General features: G+C 39.3%; 1 protein-coding gene across 4 annotated transcripts in view; it reads left to right on the top strand.

Annotated features, from left to right (window-relative positions):
* Positions 1-479: 479 nt before the first annotated feature.
* OXR1 (oxidation resistance 1) overlaps positions 480-22,843 on the top strand; it is a 266,515-nt gene continuing 244,151 nt past the window's right edge. Inside the window, exon 1 of one of the 4 annotated variants that reach the window (XM_066564420.1) lies at positions 480-685. In XM_066564420.1, coding sequence (XP_066420517.1) covers positions 652-685 — 34 coding nt within the window. In that variant the 5' untranslated portion in view covers positions 480-651. Of the gene's footprint in view, positions 706-1,187; positions 1,302-22,843 lie in introns of those variants that run through there. The other 3 variants (XM_066564445.1, XM_066564427.1, XM_066564454.1) reach the window with 3 other exon arrangements.

Here is a 22,843-nt window from a genome sequence, read left to right as displayed (position 1 = left end):
TTCTTAGCAGTAGTTTAGCATTTTTTAAAGATGCCCTTTTTTTTCTTTTCTTTTTCTTTGTGTGTGTGTGTGTGTGTGTATAATAGCAGTTTTCTGTATCCATAAAAGCAGAATTCAGTAATACCTCTGAACTCCTGCTAGGGTAATACAATTTTAGAATCTGTAGTATCCATATAAATCTAAAACAATGTAGTGCTCTTATGTTTATTCTTGTCGGTCTTTTAAGAAGATAGAGAATGGTAAGCCATGGCTAAAAAAACCCATCAGAAATTCCCATTCATAAATACTTAGGCTGCTTTCAATTTCAACAGCTCTCAGTTTTGAAACACAGTACTGTCAGTGAGAGGTGATCTTGTATTTTCTGTTGCCGCATAGATCTTCCAGCCTAAAAAATATATTTAGGAGGGCTGTTCTTCACGCTTTTCGCCTCGGACCTGCCACATTCTCATCTGACTGCTCTGAGCTTCACGGGAGAGCTCCCGAGTGTTTGTTACTCCCCAAGCCTCGTCCGCATAAGCTAACGCCGCGGAGCAGGATGGAGATGTCTCCAGAGAAACGCCGCATGAAAACGCCGCTCAGCATCCTCTCCCTCACTATGTAGAACTCATTTCTGAAGCTGCTGCTTCACGGGCTGGCCTGGCCCTGAGATAAATGGGCCGGCCCGAGATACGCTCCTGGCCCCGCGGTAAATGGCCCGGCCCCGAGGTACGCTCCCGGCCCGGCGCTGGGGTGAAGGGGGGCAGAGCCCGGCAGTCGCCCCGCCGGACGCTCCCACAGCCCTCCCGGGGCCCTGCGCACCCCTGCGCTCTTCGGCGGCCGCAGCCGAGCGCACCGCAGCGCTCCCGCCGCAAAGGCGCGGGCAGGACGCGGTGGCGCAGGCATCGCGGGCATCGCGGGATGCCGGCAGCGCCCCGCTCGCAGAGCCTCTCCTCCGCTGGCTCCGCGGGGAGAGCCCCGCGGCAGCGCAGGCCCCGGCAGCAGAGCCTCTCCTCCGGCTCCGGGGAAAGGGCCCGTGCGGCGGGAGGAGGCGCCCCTTGCCCGGGGCTGCGGGGAGCGCGGCGGCCGCCGCCCCTTTAAGCTCCAGCTGTTCCTTTCTGCGGCGCCTATTTTTAGCGCGTCCTCTTGGTAGCATCCAGCTCTGCCCCCTCTCTCTCCGCGCTCCCCCGTCCCCCCGGTGGTAGGTTCCGCACGGCGGGGGGACTGAGCATGTCCGAACGCGCTCGGCAGCGGCCGCCGCGCCGGGGCTGCGCTCGCTCGCAGCGCGGGAAGGAGGGCGCGGGTGCCGCCGCCGCCGCCCGCAAGTAAGTTTGTCCGCGGGCGCGGTGCCGGCGCGGGCGGCGGGCGAGGGGCAGCAGCCGCCGCCTTGGTGCCGCCTCCGCGCCGCAGGGGCGGCCCGGGGCAGGGGTTCGGCTTCGGGCTTCGGCGCCCCCCGCCCCTGGAGGCTGGCGCCGGGCGGGACGCGCGGCAGGACCGGCTGCACCTGTGCGCCTCGGTGCGCGCCTCGGGGCGGCCGCAACTTCTCCGCTGCCCGCCCCTGGGTCAGCGGCTCGCGGCCTGGCCCGGCTCGGCTCGGCTCGGCTCGGCCAGGCGGGTCCGCGCCGCACGGGTCGGCGGCGGGAGAGCGCGTCCCCTCGGTGCGTGTGCGGGCCCGCCAGCGGGGACGGCCCGAGCGCGGCGCGGCGCGGTGCGGTGCGCTCCGAGCGCGGTGCGCGGCTGCGAGCGGCGCTGGCAGAGGCGGGCGGCTGCGCTGGCCCCGCGGAGAGGGCGCGATGCGAAAATACCGAGAGAGTGTCGGCGCAGGCAGTGCACCCTAAGAGTCAGCGAGGCTGCGGTGTTCAAAGGAGTTTCTGATTTAACAGATGATGCCGCAGGAAAGAAACAGTTTGCGGAGAGAAACTGTAACGACACAGTTTTTTCGCTCTCTCTTGTGATAATTTATTCTAGTTCTTCTTTCAGTTTAGAAGTGGTACCGTGTTTTAACTTATTGTCAGTAACCAACAAATACCGAAGTATGCCCCGAGATTTTTGCCTCTGAAAATGGGATTTTTATATTAATTTTAAAAATGCTTGTTTTGTTGTTCAGTTCACCTGTAAATGGGTTTAACGCTACGTGTCTCTAGTACTAGGGAATGTAAAGTTTCTCACTAAACGTTGGAAGTGGCATGGTGTAGGTAGTTTCTTTTCCTGTGCTCTAAACCGAGGAAAGGTTTCAGAAGCTGCTTCCCTATTCAAAGGAAGCTTTTTGATGTTTGCAAAGTTGTATTAGGATAGTTTTCTAATTAAAATCATAATAGGGGAAGGGGAATTTGAGGAGCTTAGCGTGTCCCTGGTGGAAGAATTGGACTGAGGGCCAGTAAGATGCTCTTGGTAGACAGCCTCTTTTAATTTTTATTTGGCTATGTCTGTAGGTGTTGTTAGTCTAATGACCCGACTTTTAACATTTTTAAGCCATGCTTATCTTTGCACAATGACTTAGATTTGGTGTAATACTCAGACATGAATATTCATATAGGCTTAAATGTCTGTATGTTAAGCCTCTTCAGAATTTAGGTGCATTTAAAAATAGTTACAGACGCAGAAGATGCCATTGCTACTGTGTATGTACTGGAGTCTGTTAATTAGCTCTATGCAGTGGAGACGGGAAGACTGCTGGATTCCGTACCTCTGCAACTCCTCAACTTTTCCCTTCTCCCAGATGAAACTCCCTCACCTCCGCCCGCCGAGGCAGCGCTCCCAGAGAGTAACAATTGATCCGTGGGTTTCTGAAAGCCAGTTTACGTGATTCGGCTCTGGTTTGTGCACAAATAAACTGCTGTCCTGTCAGTTCCATTTTTATGAGTATGCAATAATGGGGGCAGTGGAATTCTTGAGTTGATGCTTTTTGCCTTCTGTAAAAGACCACAGGAAAATGCAGCAAGAAAGAACTGCCTATGTTGACAGCATAGTGAGAAAAAGAAGGGAAATTCTTGTGCATGGCAACCTGCCATTTTTCTCATTTGATTAGATTTGATCTGAAATAATACCCGGTATTTTAAAGAATAAATTTGTTTAAAATATGAGAAATAGTCAAAGTTGGAACATTAAAAATGCCTTTCCTTATGTTCCTGGAGTAATAATTTGTTTAGTTATTTGGATTGTATTTTACTGTTAGGATGTTTTAATACTATTTATTTTAGTTCCAGAGCTCATACATATTAATAGAATTATTTCAGCATCCTAACCAGATAAGGATTCTTTGATAGTCAAGCAAATGCTAATAGAGCATATAAGGATATCCTTAAAATATATGCTGTGAATTATAATTCCTGTGCAGTCTCAGTTGATTATTTTTTCTTGTCCAGGTTTGAGCCCAACTAGTGGAGATGAGAAAATTGTTATAGTAACAGTGGGGTCACATATTAGTTGTTTGAGAATGTCTAGTTAGCAGCTGCAGTGTTTGCACAGCTCTGTTTCCCTTTAAGCAGAAAAAAAAAAAGGTAACTAATCTTCTTTCACAGTGCATATCTTTCTTTCTGTTAAAACTTTTTTTCCACTGTTTGCTTAATCTAAAGAAATATCTTTCACTTTTTAAAACAAGTTTTAAAAAGTTAAAACAAGTTTTAAAAAGTGCGTCATCTTGCACTGTAGGAAATATACATACTTACTCCTCCTGGATTTGGGGGAATAACAGAACTATTAAAAGAAATGTAAAAATACTTTTTTTGTTGAATTTCACTTAAAAACTGTACCCCCCCTTGGCCCTCCACCCACCCCACCCCCCAAATCCCCAAACCCTGATAATAATGACATTTTATTTTTTTTTTTTTTTCATAGGGACGTGATGATTATTTAAGGCTGGTAGCAGAAGGCAGTAGTCTAGGATTTTCAGCACTAATGATCATATGTTAATTCACAAGGCCTTTGAGCACTTGTTTTTCTTGATGAGCTACTGTTGACTTGCTTCTTCTTCAGCCTTTAGTGAGTTGCTGTTGTTTCTTAAGTTACTGTAGCAAAAACATTAAACTATGCATACTATTGAAGCATATGGGAGGTGACAACCTTACAGAAGCAAACAGTTGCTACTGGCAAGCCTGGTCGGGTGTCAGATTAGCACAAGATTGTTACATGATTGTGGATGGCTTAGCTCAGGAGATACTGATACTTTTGTTTAGTAAAGCCGTTTACTTGAACGTGGGATATGGCTTCCTTGTTCATTGCAGCAGATATTTGTTAAGTAGGGTGTCTCTGGTGTGTGAACTGTCGCCATCAGAGGCAGAAGGAGCATTTTGAAATAGGCAAAGAATTGTGAGTTTTGAAGCCTGTGGGGAGGATCTTCAGTCATTCAAACAGCCATTGCTCTCTTATTATCATCAGGGGTATTTTGTGCCAGGGCCAGATGCTTGTGTGGCTCCTGCAGCAGTGAGCTGTAAATTACCCTGCTATTCCAGCATCTGCTCCAACAAGATTTACTGAAGATTAGATACAGATACAGAGAAGGTAGCTCCTGGATATCTCATGATGTGTCATACACTTTAAGACAGGAAGTTATTTGATCTGCAGGTTAAAATCTTTCAGATGGAGCAGAGGCCCCTGTCACAGAAAAACCTTATCTGTGGCTGCAGCAGTACAAGTAGTGAGTTCCTCCTGGACATAAAGCTATTGCTTGTATCTTTCAACTACACATTGAAGCAAGTGATGACCTCCTGCTTTCTTACATTACTCTGGCAAAACAGGGATCTAACACATATTCAATTTTGTTGTTGTTGTTATTCTACTGCCTACTAATAGGGTGAAATGAGAGAGAGAAGGAAAATCATAAACCTGTGTCAGTCTTCCATGTTCCACAGATATTATACTGAGAGCTAATTTGAGGTTTGTTTCCCTAACTCTTAAATGTCATGAGGACCATGAGCCTCACTTTGTTACTCCTCAGGAATACACTTATTATCTTTGTTGTTTGGTGATTGAGAAATCATGAAAGAAGAGGGGTGTTTGACATGGGAGCAAAGGGAAGACAGAGAGGACAGCTAAAAGCTGGATGTGTGTTATAGAGGAGTTCTCAGCAGAGCATGAACACAGAGCAAAAACACTGCCTCTCACAAAGCAAAGGATTGGACTTTCTCTGGGACCAATGTGTAATGTCTTGCCCATATAGCACAGGGATGGTAACATGAGGGGAAAAAAATGGGATTGTATGAGTTCCTCCATTAATAAATTAATAACTTGAGAATATGAAAGGTGTATCAGTCTCCTTTTTTTTAATTTTTTTTTTCTTTTTCTGGAGCTGGTTGTTTTCAGGCTTAGAGTGATAATCTAAATCAATTTATGTATTTCTGGTGAGCTTTTATTCCTTATGATTTGGGTCTTATTCACTACCCTACCCCACCCCAAGGTGTAATAGTGGATCAACATTGGAAAGCTGACTGATTTGAAAAGGAGAGTTAAACTTATAATTTTTGAAGGAACAAGAGGATTTCCCCTGGACAACTGTGGGCATTGTAAAACTTGAAGGGACCTTGAGGGACTTGAAGTGACTTGATGAGACTTACCACTTAGAAAAAAAATTTTTTTAATTTAATGTTTTGGAGTAAATCCCTCTCAACACTTGTGTATCCATTGTGTACTCTCCAGTTATTAATTAGGCCAAGTTTTTGCTATTATTAACTAATTTTTAGACTACTGTTGTTTTGATTCAACTTCCAGCTATCAGGTCTGGCTATTTGTCTGTTCAAAGATTTTTTAATAGGAAAATATATATCAATTGATGAAGGCCTCTTGATGAGACTGAGTTCATCAAATCCTTTGCTCTTTATGTATTTTCACTCCTGTTTTCTTTTTGTGTCTGGTCGGTTAGACTGTTTTTTATCTCTTGGAAGCTATGCACGTACTGCACCCTGGATGCAAATGCTTTTCCTAATGTGCAGTAACTTTGCACACAAATTAAATGGTAAGGGCAAGAAAAAGTCAGGGCCCTAATAGGAAGGAGAGACTATAAAGAAAGCTCTGATGGTGAAGTAGGTACAGGTTGTCTTATCCTTTGCTGGGAAATCTATCAGTGGTCAACAGTGAAAGATGAATGAAAGAAATTTTGAACACTAAGCAGAGCTTAACAGACCTTAGCAAAAGCAAGACCATTTCTGTGGAAGATGGGAACTTTGTTAGGCTGTGAATGGGAGCCTTAGTTGTGCAAGATCCAGTGCTGCAGTTTACACATTGTTCAGTCATCAGTGACCAAAGACTGACACTTTGGGTCAGCCTGGGACATGCACCCTTTGCATCCCTGTGAAGAACAGTTGACATATTTGCAATCATGGATGTAAAATGTTTCTTACTGATCATGTAAAACAAAGCTGTAGCAGTTCTGTCTCAAACCTGGGATGACTGTGGAAATATTACCTCCTGAAAGTGTTGGCACCTGGTTTGTTCAGTTGATACCATTTGTATCCACTTCTGTTCTGGAAGGTATTGTCACAGCCATCAGGATAGATTACTAGAATCCATCCTGTCTATCTTCAGTGGGTGATCTCACCCACCCAAGCTCCAAATTTGGAGAAAAAAATATGCAATGTGAACACGTAGCATGGCTACTTAAATGATATGCTTTTTCTTTCCAGACATTATATATACAATTCTCATTCATTTCACTGTGAACTTGACTTGTGGGAACAGAAAAGAATTGTCTGCCTCCTGTGTTCCTTCATATAAAAAGCTTTTGGGACACATAGATATGAAACACATTTTATAGGTAAAACATGGTTCAACTGAAGTACTTGCATAGGTAAATAGTATCCAGAAATCTTTACATAAGCTTTATATATGACATGCATACAAAGATAAGACTTTGATACTGTAGTCAGAACTGTGTTTTTCCCCAGAGCATAACACAACCAGATTCCATGAAGATGGTTCCTAAAATAACTCTAAATACATTATTAGATATTCCTAATCTAACCATAGCTATATAAAACCTTAGTAATAAATCATATTTCATAAATAATACAGAGCACACTAAAAGTGTTAGTATTTATAGTCACTGCAGTGCAATTGGATTCACTTGCAAGTTTTCTTTATACTTCCTTTCTGATTTTAAATTATTAATACTGTTCTATTTCAGAAATTGATATTTGTATACTGTTGATGTAAATCCAATCTATTCAGTCATGTGTTTGACAGTTTAATTCCAAGTGGTCTTATGCATTTTGTTGCATAAAAAAGCCAGGGCATCCATGTTGTTGATGAAAGGATATTCCAAGGTGATTGATCAATTAATATTACATTTTTGTAGCTTCTGGAAAGAGAAACTGTAACAGCTTTTAAATCCCCTTTAGAAAAGGAAACAACTCTTATCCAAGACTACAAGAAGCAATTGCAAGACAAAAGGATGCAATGGGAAGCAAAATGGTTTTTTTCTTCTGGCTTTAATTCTCTATTGAGATCTTATTGTTAGTGTCCTTGGGTTTTTAGTAATTTTCTCTGGGATTACTTTTATTTTTCCTTTTTTTCATTTTTCCTGGAGTGACTATAAACACTAACTGCGGTGAAATATTATAGCCATAGGAATAATGCTAACTCATTAGTAGTCAATCTCACTTCTACATGAAACCTCAATCCCCTTGTTGCACTTCCTGCTTGAATAGTTTTCAAAGAACCACTCTAATTTTATTTGTGGACTAAAACTACTGGTAGAATTCCCACTCATACCTTCTGTTGCCATTACTATATCACCATGGCAAAAATAAATTATGTTGTTCTTTGCATGCAGTTTCCATATGCCAGAAAGGATGATAGTAGCAGGAATTGGCTGGGCTATGTGGAATGCTTGACTGTGAAACTCTTTCCATATGCAAACTGTCATACCTCCTTTTTCTTTTTTCTTCTTCATTTTTTTTTTCACTGAGGTCTGCCTCACCTGAAATCTTACATACCTGAGTTTGTGCTCTACTGAGATAAAACTTTATCTGAAGAAATGAGAGGCTTAGACACCTCTAAAATGGGAACAGTTGAATAGCTAAGTGTAAGAAATTGTAAGGAATGTTTTGAGGTGGCATTAACTGAAGTGGCAGTAACATCTGTACAATGAAGATGTTACTAGCAGCACAGCATAGCATGATATGAAAAGATAAGTTCATTAATGTTGGTGAAATACTCTGATGCTGTAGTGATGATCACCTTGGAGAGGCTCATGAGGAAATTGATACTTCTGGCATCCTAGCAGAGCTTAACTAGAGTTCCCTAAGGCTTTAGACTGAACACTCTGGTCAGACTAGACACCAAATACCTTATCTTCTTACTCAGTAAATGCTGCTCTCTGAGTGCTGTGGAAACAAGTGCAGTGCTCTGTGAAGACATAGCTGAAAATTGTGTAAAGCTCTTAATCTCTCCTTTTGGAGAAGATTGTTTAGACTCTTGGTGACCTGTGGTTCTTAACTGTGTTGCAAATAGCAGCCACAGTATGAGGTGTTGGTTCCTACTGAAGTCCCCATCAAACTACAACCAGCCTTCTGAACTGGGGGAGAAAAGCTCCTTGTACTGAAAATGTGACTCTGAAGGAAGAGATCTGTATAACTCTCTGCATAATCATTAGTGAGAGTAAGTGAATACAGACAGCAGCAAGTAAGACAGAACTAAGATACAAATGGTCCTGATTTTGGTGTGATACTTTTCCTTACACTTTATAAAGGAAATATCATCAAAATCATGTTATATGTCTGCTGGAACTGTAGTACATATGTACATCATATCCACCAGCACTAGCAGAGATCTGCAAAGTGGTTAAACCCAGTGGTGGAGGCAGTGATTGTTGTTGGCCAGGTGGAGGAACAGCATGGCTGGGTGGAGTTTGCAACGTTTGGAATGAAATGTAACCAGAACTTATAGGCAGCTATCTTAAAGATGATGTAGTTCCAACCCCCCTGCCGTGGGCACATCTCCCACTAGACCTGGCTGCCCAGTGCCCCATCCAACCAAGCCTTGAACACTGCCAGTGAATAAGGCAGCCACAGTTTCTGTGTGCAATATGTACCTGATTTTTTACTGGGACACAGTGAACAACAAACTGTCTCACTGCAGTTCTGTCACAAATGTTGCAGTAAGTGTTGCAGGAAGTTTTGAGCAAGGTTTAGATTATTCCTGGATATAAAGCTTGACCTCAGTGAAGCTTTAAAGGAAGATATTGCAAATATAGTAATACTGAGAAACATCCAGAGGAGATATCCTCACCTTCCCATATGTACTTTCCCCAAGTTCCTTTACCTTCTGCTTTCCCCAGATTTCCAGGTCCTGTGAGTCAGACATGGTAAAACTGTAGCACAGGCAGAATGCAAGCTTGTTACTGCTCTTCCCAGTATGCCCTCAGTCAGTTCTAACCATTTCTGTTACCCAGGTACACACCTGAAGGGAGAAGTTTGGTAAGATTTTGTGGCAAGGGCAATAAAAATGAATTCTCCTAATGAATTGGTATGTCATCTTCTGTCACCTCCTTTGGGGAGCATAAGATACCAGTGGTTGGAGCCCATGGGTCTTTCTTGAACTGAAATAAAGGAAATCTTGAGGAAATACGAAAATTGTCATTGATAGGGAGGAAATTGTTCCATCTCCATGATCTCTAAATTCCTGTAACTGCTAATTGCATCCTGTTTTCTACTTCCCCTTTGTAGTTAATTACAGCTCACTACAGTGAAAGTACCTGTCTGTTGCTGTCTGAGTGAATCTAAAAGAAAGAAGAAAAAAGTTATTTATTTCATTATTCCACATTTTTAAAATACTCAGTCATGTTGTAGATCAGTTGTCTGGTTTAGTTTTCCGAATGTATACCTCTATGTAAGCCAGTACATCTTTAGATAATAAGAGGATTTGGTTTTAATAACTTCCTCTGAAAAGCACAAGAACTCAATTTTCCAAAGTTATGTAAGTATTTTCCAGGTATATTAATTCACATTTGTCAAAATGAGCTAGTTTTACACTGTGTGAGGGCCAAAGCAATGATCAGTTTGCTTTAATATCCATGAGTTAGGTCACTTCATGTTAAATGGAGGTTGAAACACTGACATGGATTGCCCAGAGAAGCCCCATCCCTGGAAGTGTTCAAGGCAAGCCTGGATGAGGCTTTGAGCAACTTGGTCAAGTGAAAGGTGCCCCTGCCCATAGCAGGAGGGTTGGAACCAGATGATCATTGAAGCCCCTTCCAACCTGAATCATTCTGGGATTATTAGGAGGATTTTAAAGAGTAGTCTGAAAAAAGTGAGGATAAATGAATATATATTGTGCCAATCTACAGAAATACAGACTGATATGGTGTGAGGCAGTGAAGCTGGTGTCAGCAGCTTGTGGTGTTCTAGGTGCTTGTACCTGACATTTTATACCTCAGTGCTTCAACAGTGGCACCATGCAAATTTCAGTGCATCCAGCATTTAGTTTCCATGCCAGGATTATATTACTCAAGTTTGTTTGGAGTTCTGGACTGTTGCAATTTTAAACCACTAGTGTTTTGTCATGTGTCTTTGTGTAGGAAGATTCCCATTTAATACAAATTGAACTGTGATAAATTAATGATTGTGACCAACTCTGAGCTGTAGGACATCTGAATCCTGCAAATGTGTTTATGTTAAAGATACAAGCAGTGGGCTAATTTGAAAGACAATCTATTACATCTTCCAGACTGTTCTTGGTGCATTGTTAATCATACCTCTTCACAGGTCAAGAAAGGTAAAATGATAGTATTTTCTCCAAAGAAAACAAGCTTATCATCCATTTCTTGATTGTGGATTAGAAATGCAACATTCTTCCTGAAGGACTTCAGAATATAACCTTGTAAGATGCTCTCTCCAACACACATCTATTGCCTTGTGCAAGACCAATTAGAAGAACACAGGCAAGACTTCATTCTGGTAAATCATCACAGCTAAAGCAAGATTACTGTCATTGTTCCCTAGTATGTGATATTTAGAAAAAGTTTCTGTTCTTTGAAACAGTAATTTTTTGTGTTACTTGTTTTGATATTGTCTCAAGTAGGCTCTTGATGTTGAAGAGAACATAGTTGTATTGATGCATAAAATATATGTATCACTTTGGATGAAGGAAATTTTTACTCTGTGCAAATGAGCATTTGTATTTATACAATATCATTATGATTTAAGGTCCTTGTAAGTGTGCATGACTCCTAATTATGAAAAACAACTCTGAATCTGCGGTGACCATTTGGGTCAAAACTTTTTTTTGCCTACCCCAAATCATCTAGTCTGCCTCTGCATTCTTTTGGCTTTTTTGAATCTTTAGTTATTATGGATACACTTTTAGTATTGCTAATTGGCTACACTAAGTTTTCCTTTCTTAAAAAAATGCTGATGCAGAAAAGTAGTTTATGTGAGACCTCTAGGGGAGTGTTTTAAGAATGGTTGCACTCTGAGAACCTGGTCTCATAAAATGACTTGAGAATGGTTGGTTAAAGGTGAGCTACAAGAACAACATTTAATTTCAACCTTAAATTAAGGTATTAACTAATAAAGCTTGTGACAGGAGATTACAGAAATGATGGCTTAGTCTCTATGAGTACTACTACATTGAAATTCATACCTAAACTTGTACTTTTTTCTTTCTTGCATACTATGTGTATTTGGAAGTTCTAGTTCTGATCTTTCCTATCAACAGATGTTTTTGCTATGAATTTATGATCTAAACCAAATAAAACTGTACAGGGCAACAATAGATCCTCAGTAAAACAAAGAAGCTTAACTCTTCTGTTAAAAAACTATTTCATTAGGCTCCAGAGTCTAGGACAGGGGCAGACTTTGACTAATTTTATTTTAACATATGGAAGAGCTGGATAATTTTCCCTTGAACACCTCTACAAATCAATAAGTAGTGAAAAAATAGGTTCTTCCCATGTGTTAGTGGAGGGTCAGATAGTGTATTGCTAACAGCTTTGAGCCATGTGTGGAAAATATTCCTACCTTGTGTTCATCAATAGAGAAATAATGATGTTTATATATTTATTATAAATAAGTCCATGTGTATTTTTTGTCTTCTACTTTCTGGCTGATTGGTGGAACTAAGCTGCCATGAACTAGATATGCATGCTACTAAAAGTATGAATTTTTAGTTTTTTCTTAATTAGCTTTAAAAGCACATAAGGCATTTTCTGGTGCAACACCACTGATCTTATGACATTTTTTTGCATGTGAGTGGTACCTAAGTGTTGTTCACCCCAATGGACAGAATGGCTGCAAAACATATTGCTGTTGGTGGTGTGGTCAGAAGAGAGAACTCATTCTGTGATATAAACCCTTGAGTATTTTAATTGTAGTATAGATAGGAACAAATGCCTCAGTTTTGTTCTTTGCAAGGTCCAGCCTGACATGGTGAGAAAAATAATTTGCACAAGTTTTTTATACAGTAGTATTTTGTATAACTCTTTTGTTTCAAAAATTGCAAGTACCTCTACTGTGCTTGCCAGTAAAACAGAGATGACAGGAACAGAGCAAAACCCCCCTTCATTCTCTTCCAACTAATTTGATTCCTGCTAAAATCCTGTTTATGTTTGGAAAGGAATGACCTTGAAACATTGTAGTTCACAGTTCAAATGTTTTGGTAAATATTGGCTTATATACTGGGTGACCTGAATAAAAATAATTAGTAGGCAGTAGAATCTTTTGTTGTTGAATTTCTCATTATCTTTTTATGGTGTTCATTTTTTCATGTCCCTCTATTTGTTGTACGAAAGATAAATTTAGTATTGTGGAATCAATAATGACATTTCCCATTCCATGGTCATAGCTCTTATTTAATGCTTTCAGCACAGTCATTTTTATAGATGCTCTGCATAATGTATCAGCATGGGCCAGATTTTTGTCTGTGACTCAGAAAATGTTGTAATTCTAATGGGGCAGGCAGCTCCATCTCTTACTTATGAGGCTATAGTCATGGTAGTGAGTTTTCTACATGAATGGAGAATTTGTAAGCCTGTACCAACATTAAATAAATAATCTCTGACAAGTGTTGAAATTTTATTTCAATTATGTGCTAGTGTTTGGTTTCTGTCAGAGGGCTCTGTTGTTCTCCAGCACCCCCATTATGTGCATGCATTTGCAGTGAAGGGAAGGTAATTTGTGGCCTCGTGTTCTGTTGGGTAGTGGTGAAGTAATATTGGTAAGAATGTACATTGTCACTCTTGCTCCTCTTATTCCCTGAATTGCTTTGCAAGTGCCACAGTTGAATATTGCTGGAAAAAGTGCCTAATGCAGACAGCCTGAAATTATGTGAAAACTGCTTGTAATAGCCTCAGTTTAATACCAGAAACAGAATAGAGGAAACTATGCACAAATATAGGCAGCCTGAATCATCAGCTGCTGGTGAAAAACTCATGTGTGCATCCAGTCAGGCAGAAAAAATACTGACTTCCACTCTAGTTCAACAAAGCCATATGAGTTTTTAAAACTCATAGGCATGGGCTTAATTATTACAGTGTATCAATTTTACCTGAATTAAGAGAAAAGAAGCAGTACGATTTTACATTTATGAGATGAACAAAGCTGAACTAACAACAGTGTCCAGTTAGGCATTTGCAGGGCACAGGTGCCTGGATGTCCCCTTTTCCTGTGTGCTGCTGTACTTTTTGGGATGATGCAGTTCTCAGGTTATATGTGGACATCCCAGCTAAGAAGGGTAATAAGATAAGCCCCCTTTGGCTAAAAAAAGAACTGTGCTAAGCTTGAGGATGACGCACATGTAGGCTTTCCTTTGGACTTCCACCTGGAACTGCAAGAATACATGAAAACCCCCTTCCTCCTCAGCTAATGAGATCTAGGGGAGTCCCATATTGGACACTTCCTGTTTTAATCTGCTGAGAGCAGCCTCCTAGAGCAGGCACATTTCTGACCTTTATTCAGTGATCTGTCAAAATGTTTGGTAGGTGATGTGTGATGTTTTTGCTCAACCCTGATTTCAATTCTACTATTGTACTGATTTCAATTCTACTATTGTAATCCTAAAAATCAGACTACTAAACAGTGGAATGAATGCCCAGTGTCATTTTAGTAGCAGTTGAGCAAGCAGCACTGTTATTATTGATCTCATTGCTTATAGATTTGAATTAATAATAAAAAATAAGATATTACTTAACCTTTTCGATGGTTTTCATATTAATAATGACTTGCAAAAAAGTTAGAAGCAACTAGATATATGTTTCTGAGGAAAAAGAATAAAAAAAAATTAAAACCAATTCTAAGTTTTAATTAGAAAAAGATTAACTGTATAATAAGCTTTATTACAAAGACATAACTAGGTCCCATTTTCTTCTTCTGTAGTTGAAATGTCTCATGTGAGCATTTATAAATCTTAAAACTCTGCAAATGAAGACTTGAATACCCACGCCACATTTCACTTCTGTCTTATCGATCTTAAGGCATTGTCAACATTCACAAATAGACAATTGCAAATCCATCTTAAAATTGAAGTGCTTGCCATTTGCATGATATTCTCTCATGAGGCTCCTCTGTCTGAGATCTGTCTTTTCAATTACCATTTGCTGTCACTCAGAACTTCTTGCACTTTAATATTACAATGCAAATACCTCTGAGTCTATCCAGGCTTATCAGTCCTTTTTCTGTTTCCATGTTGTTTTCAGTCCCAAGGAGATTTAAAGAAATGTCCTCAAACAACTTGATTGGTAAAGGTTCACAAAGCAATAGTAACAGTTCATAATTTCATGGTTCTCTGAAAAAACAAATAATTAGATTGTTTCTCTTTTGAATTTTTAGTGGAATTACAGCTTCATAAGATAGAATTTAGGGCTTCAACAGAACTTAATTGTCATGGCATAAATTATCTTCAAGATAAGGAAACTCTAGAATTGGTAGTATTTGTAGTATTCCTAGTGATGAAAGCAAAACAAAGCGACTTAAGAGTACATGTGGTGCTTGTGGCTCCTGTCTTATTCCTGTACATGTAATTGGCCAGGAAACCAAAAGAAATACCACAATAAAATGTTCATTTAATTGGCTACTCTGTTTTAATGCTAAGGTCAAAGCAGTATAATGTCTGTGCTGATATTTTTTGCTGTTCTAAATCTTGGGTCTTAGCTGTTCCTAAATAGAATTAAATTCAGTCATTGCTAGACATGATTTTCTGCAGTGCTAAATTCTTACTGATTTTTAAAAGTTCAAAAATACTTGGGCCTTTGCTGAAGACAGTAAGAGCAGTGTGTGGTGATGGTGGTTGAAATCAGACAGAAAGTTGCATGCCAGGGCACAGTGTACACAAGACCTTTTGTTGCCAGGCTCCATCATTGAATTCTGCATAACTAAATTTCAACTTTGCTCTTGAATTTCCCAATGAGGGTGTCTATCTTTCTATTCATGGATGACCCTATCTACTTGACATACTACCTTATTTTCTTAAATTCAGCCCTCACAAATACTGTGTCTTTATTTTTCAGGTTAAGAATGGCATCTTTAGTATTCATGTTTTGAAAGTAGCAGTACAGGTAACTCAATTGAACCCTTTAACTTCTTTTTTGTTTGTGTACACGTTATAGGCAAACTAAAAGCAAAGAGTCATTGTTAGATTTTGGCTGCAAAACTAAATGCTAGAAGATGCTAACAAACTGAGCATTTTTTCTGATATTTTACAGTGATCCTTTTGGAATTGATATAACCTGCTTTTAAATTTCTCTAGTTGTGGTATTAAATTTCCTGAGTATCCAAATGGGAGTCTTATGCCTCTTACTGTTGAAAATGCTGTAGGTTTTGCTCAATTACTTCCTTGTCAGTGTGATTCATATATTTTCTACGATATCTCTCATTTGACAAAGTAAACCTGTGTGCTGTTTCATTACTCAAGTGGTGAATTTTAATTTGTTTCATAGTTTAATTTTTTCTTGAGAGTGACTTTATGACCTCAGTTTTATGAGTCAAGAAGCTCCCTTCTGTGAAATCAGTCTGCTTTTTCTATTTGAGTGAGGCAAATTCCCATGTACAACATAAGCACTGAACTGATTTTACAGGCTTTTGTTAGGAAGTTTAAAGGGATTTTTGATCCAGCTCTGATCTTGTCATACACATTTCCTTAGGATTTCTGTAGTCTGTGTTTTAGTGAATGCTCTGATGTGAATCTCTTGAGCCATTCATTGTCTGTGTCCTTTCAAGTGCTTTGGATAAAGACTGTGTTGGATGTGTATTTAGGGTAGTTCGTGCAACACAAATTGTTCCATTCATCTCTGTGCTTCTCCCTCTTTCAGAATGGAGTGGGTATAATTTTGGCAGCAAGATTTCATTCTACCTGTTGCTCATTAAGTTGAAAACTCCATCTGGGGAAGATATTAATTCCAACTATTATTCTAGTGCAGCTTGTTGTGAGGTTATTTGTTTCAGACTGGGACTGACCAGTGGTATGTTAGATAAAGAGGGATTCCATTGGAAATCTTTTTTAGTATATTTAGGTGTGTACATACAACTTCAGACTGTTTCATGTCCTAGTTGATCTATGTTTTCTTGAGTATGTTTATGACTTCCTCTCTCTCTCTCAAACATGTTAATTTTAATTTATCTATTTTCCTTTTTTTTTTTTTTATTTCGCAAAGTCAAAAATAAAATTGCTTTGACCTAGATTTCTTGCAAGTTCTTTAGGTTCTATTGCAAACACTACTTGGAAATTATAGTTCAGTTTGAATGGAAAGATTTAATTTTTTTTAAATTGCATTTTAGCTGTCAGATGAAGTATCGTGTCTAGTATTGTGTGAAGTGTTGTTTCTTCCATATGCAATTGAAAGCTGGTCATTTAGACTCAGCCTTTTGTGAGCAATTTTTTACAATATTTAAAATTCCTGTCATATAACAGAGGATCGTTGTGAAGTATTTATGGAGGGAATAGTCTCTTCTGATGTTGCTAGATTGGTCTTGAGATCTTGTTTCTAATTAACAAAAAGAAGCCCAGCAGCATCCTTTCATATCAGGAAGAAAACCAGGCATTGAGATAAGGCAAAAAGAAAAAAAAAGAGAAGTTCTTCAGCAGAATCTTGGAGACAGTCTCATGAGTTGCAGTTTTTCATTTTAGATTTAATTTTCATTTGAAAACTGCTTAGGAAAAATAAAAATAAAATATAAGATAAGACTGTTTTTTTGGAAAGAATGATCTCTTCTAATCTTTAGCTACATTTGGCTGCTGCAAAATACAATAATTAGGTCATAGACATATAGCAGCAAATAAAAATGTAATCGTTTAAAGATAAGTCTAATCACAGACAAAATCTGATACTCAGTATACTCTGTGAGTGGCTTGCCCTCTTTCCTCACAGTCTCATGGGAGTGTGTTCCTTCTGTAAAACCATCCTATTTTTCACATTTTGCCCACCCCTCCTTGGGAAACTGTGATTTCTTGCAGGGAAGCCTGCTAGGAGGTCCCTCTGGGAGCAGGTATGGACCCAGAGCATGCTTCTGCCACCATCACTCGCCATCTGGGCTGCTTTATTCACTTGGAGTTCACATTCTTAAACATATGTACTGATATTTGTTCATTTCTATTTTCTCTCCTATGTTTATTTGTGTATTCATAAACTAGCGTGTCTTGAACAGTGATGGTTTGCATTCCCTAACCCAGGAGTAGATTAAGGGCTTAGAGCAATGGATATTTAGTTCATTAAAAGGCAGAATATGTAAACCAGCATTTTTCCTAAGTTCTGTGTGTGTGTTTAATATTGAGTTTTTAATGTCTATCATCTTCTACACCCTTGATTTAATCTTAATGAAAGGAAGGATGCCAGTTCTAAAAACTACATTTAGAGCTGTGACAAACGGCATTCACTGCAAGATGGGATTTCTGATGGAAGTAAATATGCTTCCAAACAGTAGTTCTGCTTCCCAAAAAGGCAGGCCCATTGTAGTACCCTATGATGGGGTGACAGGGCAATCCAGGCAATCTACTTGTCTCACTGTAATTTGCTACATATACTTAGTCCTGAATGACTTAAAATTAACATCTTCATAAACCTTCATAAGTGGGGTGTGTGCCCCACTAGATTTATGCATTTAAAAGTGGTCATTCTGTTCATTCATTGCTTAAAAAAGAGTTTCTTAATTCTGCTTTGCATACATAGATATGCTGAAGGCCTTAGTTATTAATAAAATATAGTAACTATTTTTTCAACCTTCAGAAATCCATTTAGGCGACAGATGAGATTACAGTTGATGTACCTGGGTAGACAAGTTGTGATTCCTATATAGCTTTTTGGAAATTTTGTACACATTCTCTTGTGAATTCAGGAAATAGGCAGCTCTTAGTGAAGTTTACAGTGTCGAAAACAGGGAGTGATTTGTATTCTTTGGGCTATGTTCTTTAGCTATGTCAGGATGATAAACAGAAACTCCATGTTAATCTGACTTAGTAAGGAGCTTTCAGGATGCAAGTTAGCAGATTTGTAATCTGCCTGTTTGTAAACAGATACTGTTTTTGACCTTGCTTGTTCTGGATGTGCTTCATCACTGTAGCTTCAGAAAAGCAGACACATTTTCCCCATTACCTAAATTGCACAAAAAACAAATGGAAGCCAGAGCTTTCTGCCATAGATTTCTCAAATAACTGCATTATCCCATAGCTGAGGGCCTAGTGCTGTTTTCATGTTCTTATGCAATGCTTTTAATCCTCAGTGATCAGGATCCTTTAAGAATTAGAGTGTCCAGTTTTTCATTCCCATTATTTTTATGGGCTCACAGTACACATACACTTGTGCTGCCTAGAAACAACTGTGTGAAATAAATTGATTAATAACGAGCTGTATTTAAGTGTTCTGCTGCTGGGCCTGTTGTCTTTTTCTATTACTTTTTTTATTCTTGTTTTTATTAGGCAAAATAAATCATGCTTGTCATTTAGCTGGCTGAAAAAAGGTGAACACCAAACTCTTAAATTCTACCTCTTTAAAGTGCTGAGTGTTAATTGGGCTTCTCAGTAGAAACTGTCTTGAGAGGCAATGTGACTATATTATAATTGTGTGAAAGCAAAACATCTGCAAGACTGAAGGAACATCAAGTAGGTTTGTTTTCTAATAAGGTACTTGAGAAGGAATTAAAATTATTAAAAAGGTATTACTGCTGTAACATGTAAAATAGTAATCCAGTGGCTTGTATCTTCCATTTCTCACACAGAAAGCAGAATTTCCTTAGTGGGAATCTCAGAGACATCTCATCCTTGGAAGTTTGCTTGCAGACCTTTATCTTTCTAAGATTAAATGAACCAAAAAGGTGTCAGGTTGGGTAATACTGTGGAGATTTTATTGAGAAAATAGGACTAGATTTCACAAAGACTACATATTTTTGCATTTTCCTCAATCCAGTATATGCCTTGTCAATCATATCTATTCTTGTGTCAGCGGTGCTTTAGTTTGGCAGTGGGGTGATGGTATTCCTGTTGCCTTTTGTCTGGGAAGTTAAGCCCCTGGATAGGTTTTCATGCTGTATGCCCATGCAGAATATCAGCACATGATCCATGAATCCCAGCTGCAGAGTGAGAGTGTAGTGTTGACTCTGGATCTAACTACTGCTCTGTAGCAACTCATTTTCCTTTTACATGACCTTTTAACCCCATGATTAAAAAATGTCAAATCCAGAAACAAGTAGCTGTACAGTGTGAATTACTCAGAAGTGCTGGTTGCAGTCAATTTCCCCTGCTAACAGAGAAGTAATCAATTTACTCTTTCTTCTTTTTTTAAACCAAAAGTATACCTGAAGCTGACCAAGGAGCATATGGCTAATATCTTTATTGAAAGAACTTTTAATTGATTTATATTAATTGATTTGTGAAGTCTCCCAAAATCTTGCAGGAGCTGCTGTATTTCTTCATGCTTAGTGAACTCCTCCATCTTCCAAAAGTAAAAGAGTAGGCTCTGATACTGGAGACTATTGCACCACTGCAAAGATGGCATGCAGCACATGATGTCCTGGCACATTGTATCTTGCAATCAGTGGACAGATACTTTGTAAAGCAAAATTGAGTAACTCTATAGCAGACTGAAGCATCTGTCTCACCTACTACCTGTCTTGGCTTCATGCCTCTTGCACCTGATATCAGAGTCACCTTGCATTGCTAGAAAAGCTGACAGGCTTCTGGAAGGTATTTTGGATCTTGACTTCAGGTGTTTTAGTCCTTCACTGAATCTCATTACTCTATGTGGTAGAATGCCAACTGCTGCCATTTTAATTCACACTAAACAGCCACCAAGTTCCTTGAGGTGAGTGGAGCTACTTAATTAGGAGCAAAGCTGTAAACAGAGTTTCAAAATCTCATTCAAGGAAATCTGGAAGAGACTTTCTGAGAAATGTGAGAATGGCCATCTTGTAAAGTACTGCCTTTTTTGCTCACATTCACGTGTGTGCACTAATACCCATGTGCACAGCACCTTTGTCTCTAATGGAAAATTTGCAGTCAGTTACAATTTGGTTTGACATGCTATACTGTGGCCACATATTCAGAGAAAGATTTTGCATCTGAATTACCCATTTTCCTGCATAAAATTATTGGCTGTAAACCTTTTTGTTTTCTTTTTCTCAGCTAATTCTTATGACCATAACTGACTTCAATGGCTTTAGACTTAAAAAGAGTAGATTAGATAAAGAAGAAATTATTTTCTGTGAGGACAGTAAGGCATTAGAAGAGGTGGCCCAGAGAAGCAGTGGATGCTTTGTCAGTGGAAGTGTTCAAGGTCAAGTTGGACATGGCTTTGAGCATCCTGGTCTAGGGGGAGGTGTTGCTGCCCATGGCAGGGAGATTGGAACTAGATGGTCTGTTCAAGTCCTTTCCAACACAAACCATTCTATGATTCTGTGACATCAGTTCAGCTTCTCCAGCCATTTTAAGTAAGTAAAATATATTCAGTGACAGTGATGATTGGTCTCATATAAGGAACTATGAAGCAGTTTGTAGTACGTTAAAGACCTAAGTGTTTCTTGCCTATATTCAGGTTCTATTTTGGGAAAAAAGATGTCCTAAATGGCAGAGTTAAGGAGAGAACTGCAGAAGAGAGGTAAGTAAGCAATGACCAAATAAAAACTGCAATGGAAGGAAACTTATTTTGGTTCCCTGAACATGATACAGAATGAAAAATGTTGACTGGCGTTCATTACTAAAAAGAGAACCAGGTCATTCTGCCTTTCTTCCCTTCCATTGCCACTGTAAGCACTCCCTCCTAACAGACCCTTTCAAACAGTTTTGTGTTTTTAGGCATTATCTTGCACGTCATGATGCTACTACATGCTGCCTTCCCTACTGAGAAACTATTATAGCATGCTGGACAATAATGGCTGCCTGCTGTGATGAATGCTGGCTTCCCAAGGGCAATGACATCCCTCCTGACTTCACTTCTGAGTTGCTGACTCTGCCTCCCAGCAGACCTATATGAAAGATCTTAAGAATAAACTGATCCTCTGTTTTGTTACTTAATCTTAGCTGGTGAAATAAATTTTTAAAAATCCTAAAAAAAGGAAAATTGTTTAAAGTGTTAAAAAAAGAAAAATCAGTTTATTGTTGTGTACAACATAACCAACTAACAAAATTCACTTTGTTAACGGGAGGAGGAACCGCAAGTTAGCACAGATGGAGGAAAATGGTTTTTAGTCTTCTTTATACAACTTGGTGACTTTATTTTTAATTTTTATTTTTTCTCAAGGCTTAAAAAATGTATTTCAACATCTGACTTATGTATGGTTTCTCCAAGCTGTTCATAAAAAAGCTGATCAAGATTTCTTATTGATCAGATTTTGATTTCTTCTCTCAGACAAAATAAACCCAAGAATGCTGCATTTATCTGCTTGTAGAAATATTCTTTTCATGTATTTAGATAATTGCAGCAGTAGTTTTATCAGTTCTTGATGAATTTGGAATTTCAAAGTATTTCTAAGAGTGAATTTCCTTCTGTTTTTGTTATCTCATGCTTGATTTTTATTCATTTTACATTTAGCTTCTGGTTTGATTGGTATCTTGAAAAGTTTGTGATACAAACTGTGGCATTCTGATTATAAGGATTTGGAACAATCCTTTACCTTTTGTTACATTATTTAGTTTTCAGATCTTAGGGTCAATCCAATTATCCTACAATGTTTTCCTGATCTTCAGTGATGACGTGCAATGTTTTTGTTACAGCAAAGCTACACTAGGCATGTTTCCCTCTAAAGGTCGTTCCTAATTCTTTCTGAACCTACTGTGCAGCAGACATATTTGATTCCTCAAGGTGCAAAGGCAACCAGAATGACCTATTCATTGCTCATGTCTTACCCCCAAAACCTGTAATTAAGTCTGACTTTATTGAAGCTGTAGACTCTTACAGGGTAGTGACATGGACATGCAAGCTGTTGTCCAAACAGAACATCCCAATATCTAGAGCCTGGAAAAAATATTGCTTTCCAAAGATTCTTAAACAGTTGTGATAAATTTTGATTTAAAATAACATGCCAGGAAAGAGATGCAAGAACAGTTTCACTTGCACACAATGTAGTGTCTCAGTTTTTTAATTAGGTGTGCCAGGATTTGCATTGTGCCAGCAGGCTGCCTGGTTTTCTGGCTTGCTGAAGGCTATGGCATCTCTACAACTGGGATTTCCTGGGCTCAGCTTGCAGTGTGGCATTTTTGCACTTTTTTAGGAGATACTCTCAATGGAGTCAACTTTGAAGCTATTCCAGCAGTTGCATATGACCCACTCCAGGAGATTTTACCCCAAAATCATTAGCTTGACCTGTGTTCTAAATCAGCAGTAATCAGTTTCCCATGTTTTCCAAGATGCTTGTTCTGGTTGCAAAATCCTGTAATACCAACATTACCCTTGACAAGGAGGATTTTCAGTTTTTCCAGTGGCCATCTTTTGGAGTGCTAGGGCTGTGCAGGGCCAACA

This window comes from Molothrus aeneus, chromosome 1 (genome assembly GCF_037042795.1).
Source record: "Molothrus aeneus isolate 106 chromosome 1, BPBGC_Maene_1.0, whole genome shotgun sequence".
In the NCBI taxonomy this organism is placed as follows: domain Eukaryota; kingdom Metazoa; phylum Chordata; class Aves; order Passeriformes; family Icteridae; genus Molothrus; species Molothrus aeneus.
The sequence above is the reverse complement of the archived record's forward strand: the minus strand, read 5'-3'. Positions and strand labels throughout refer to the sequence as shown.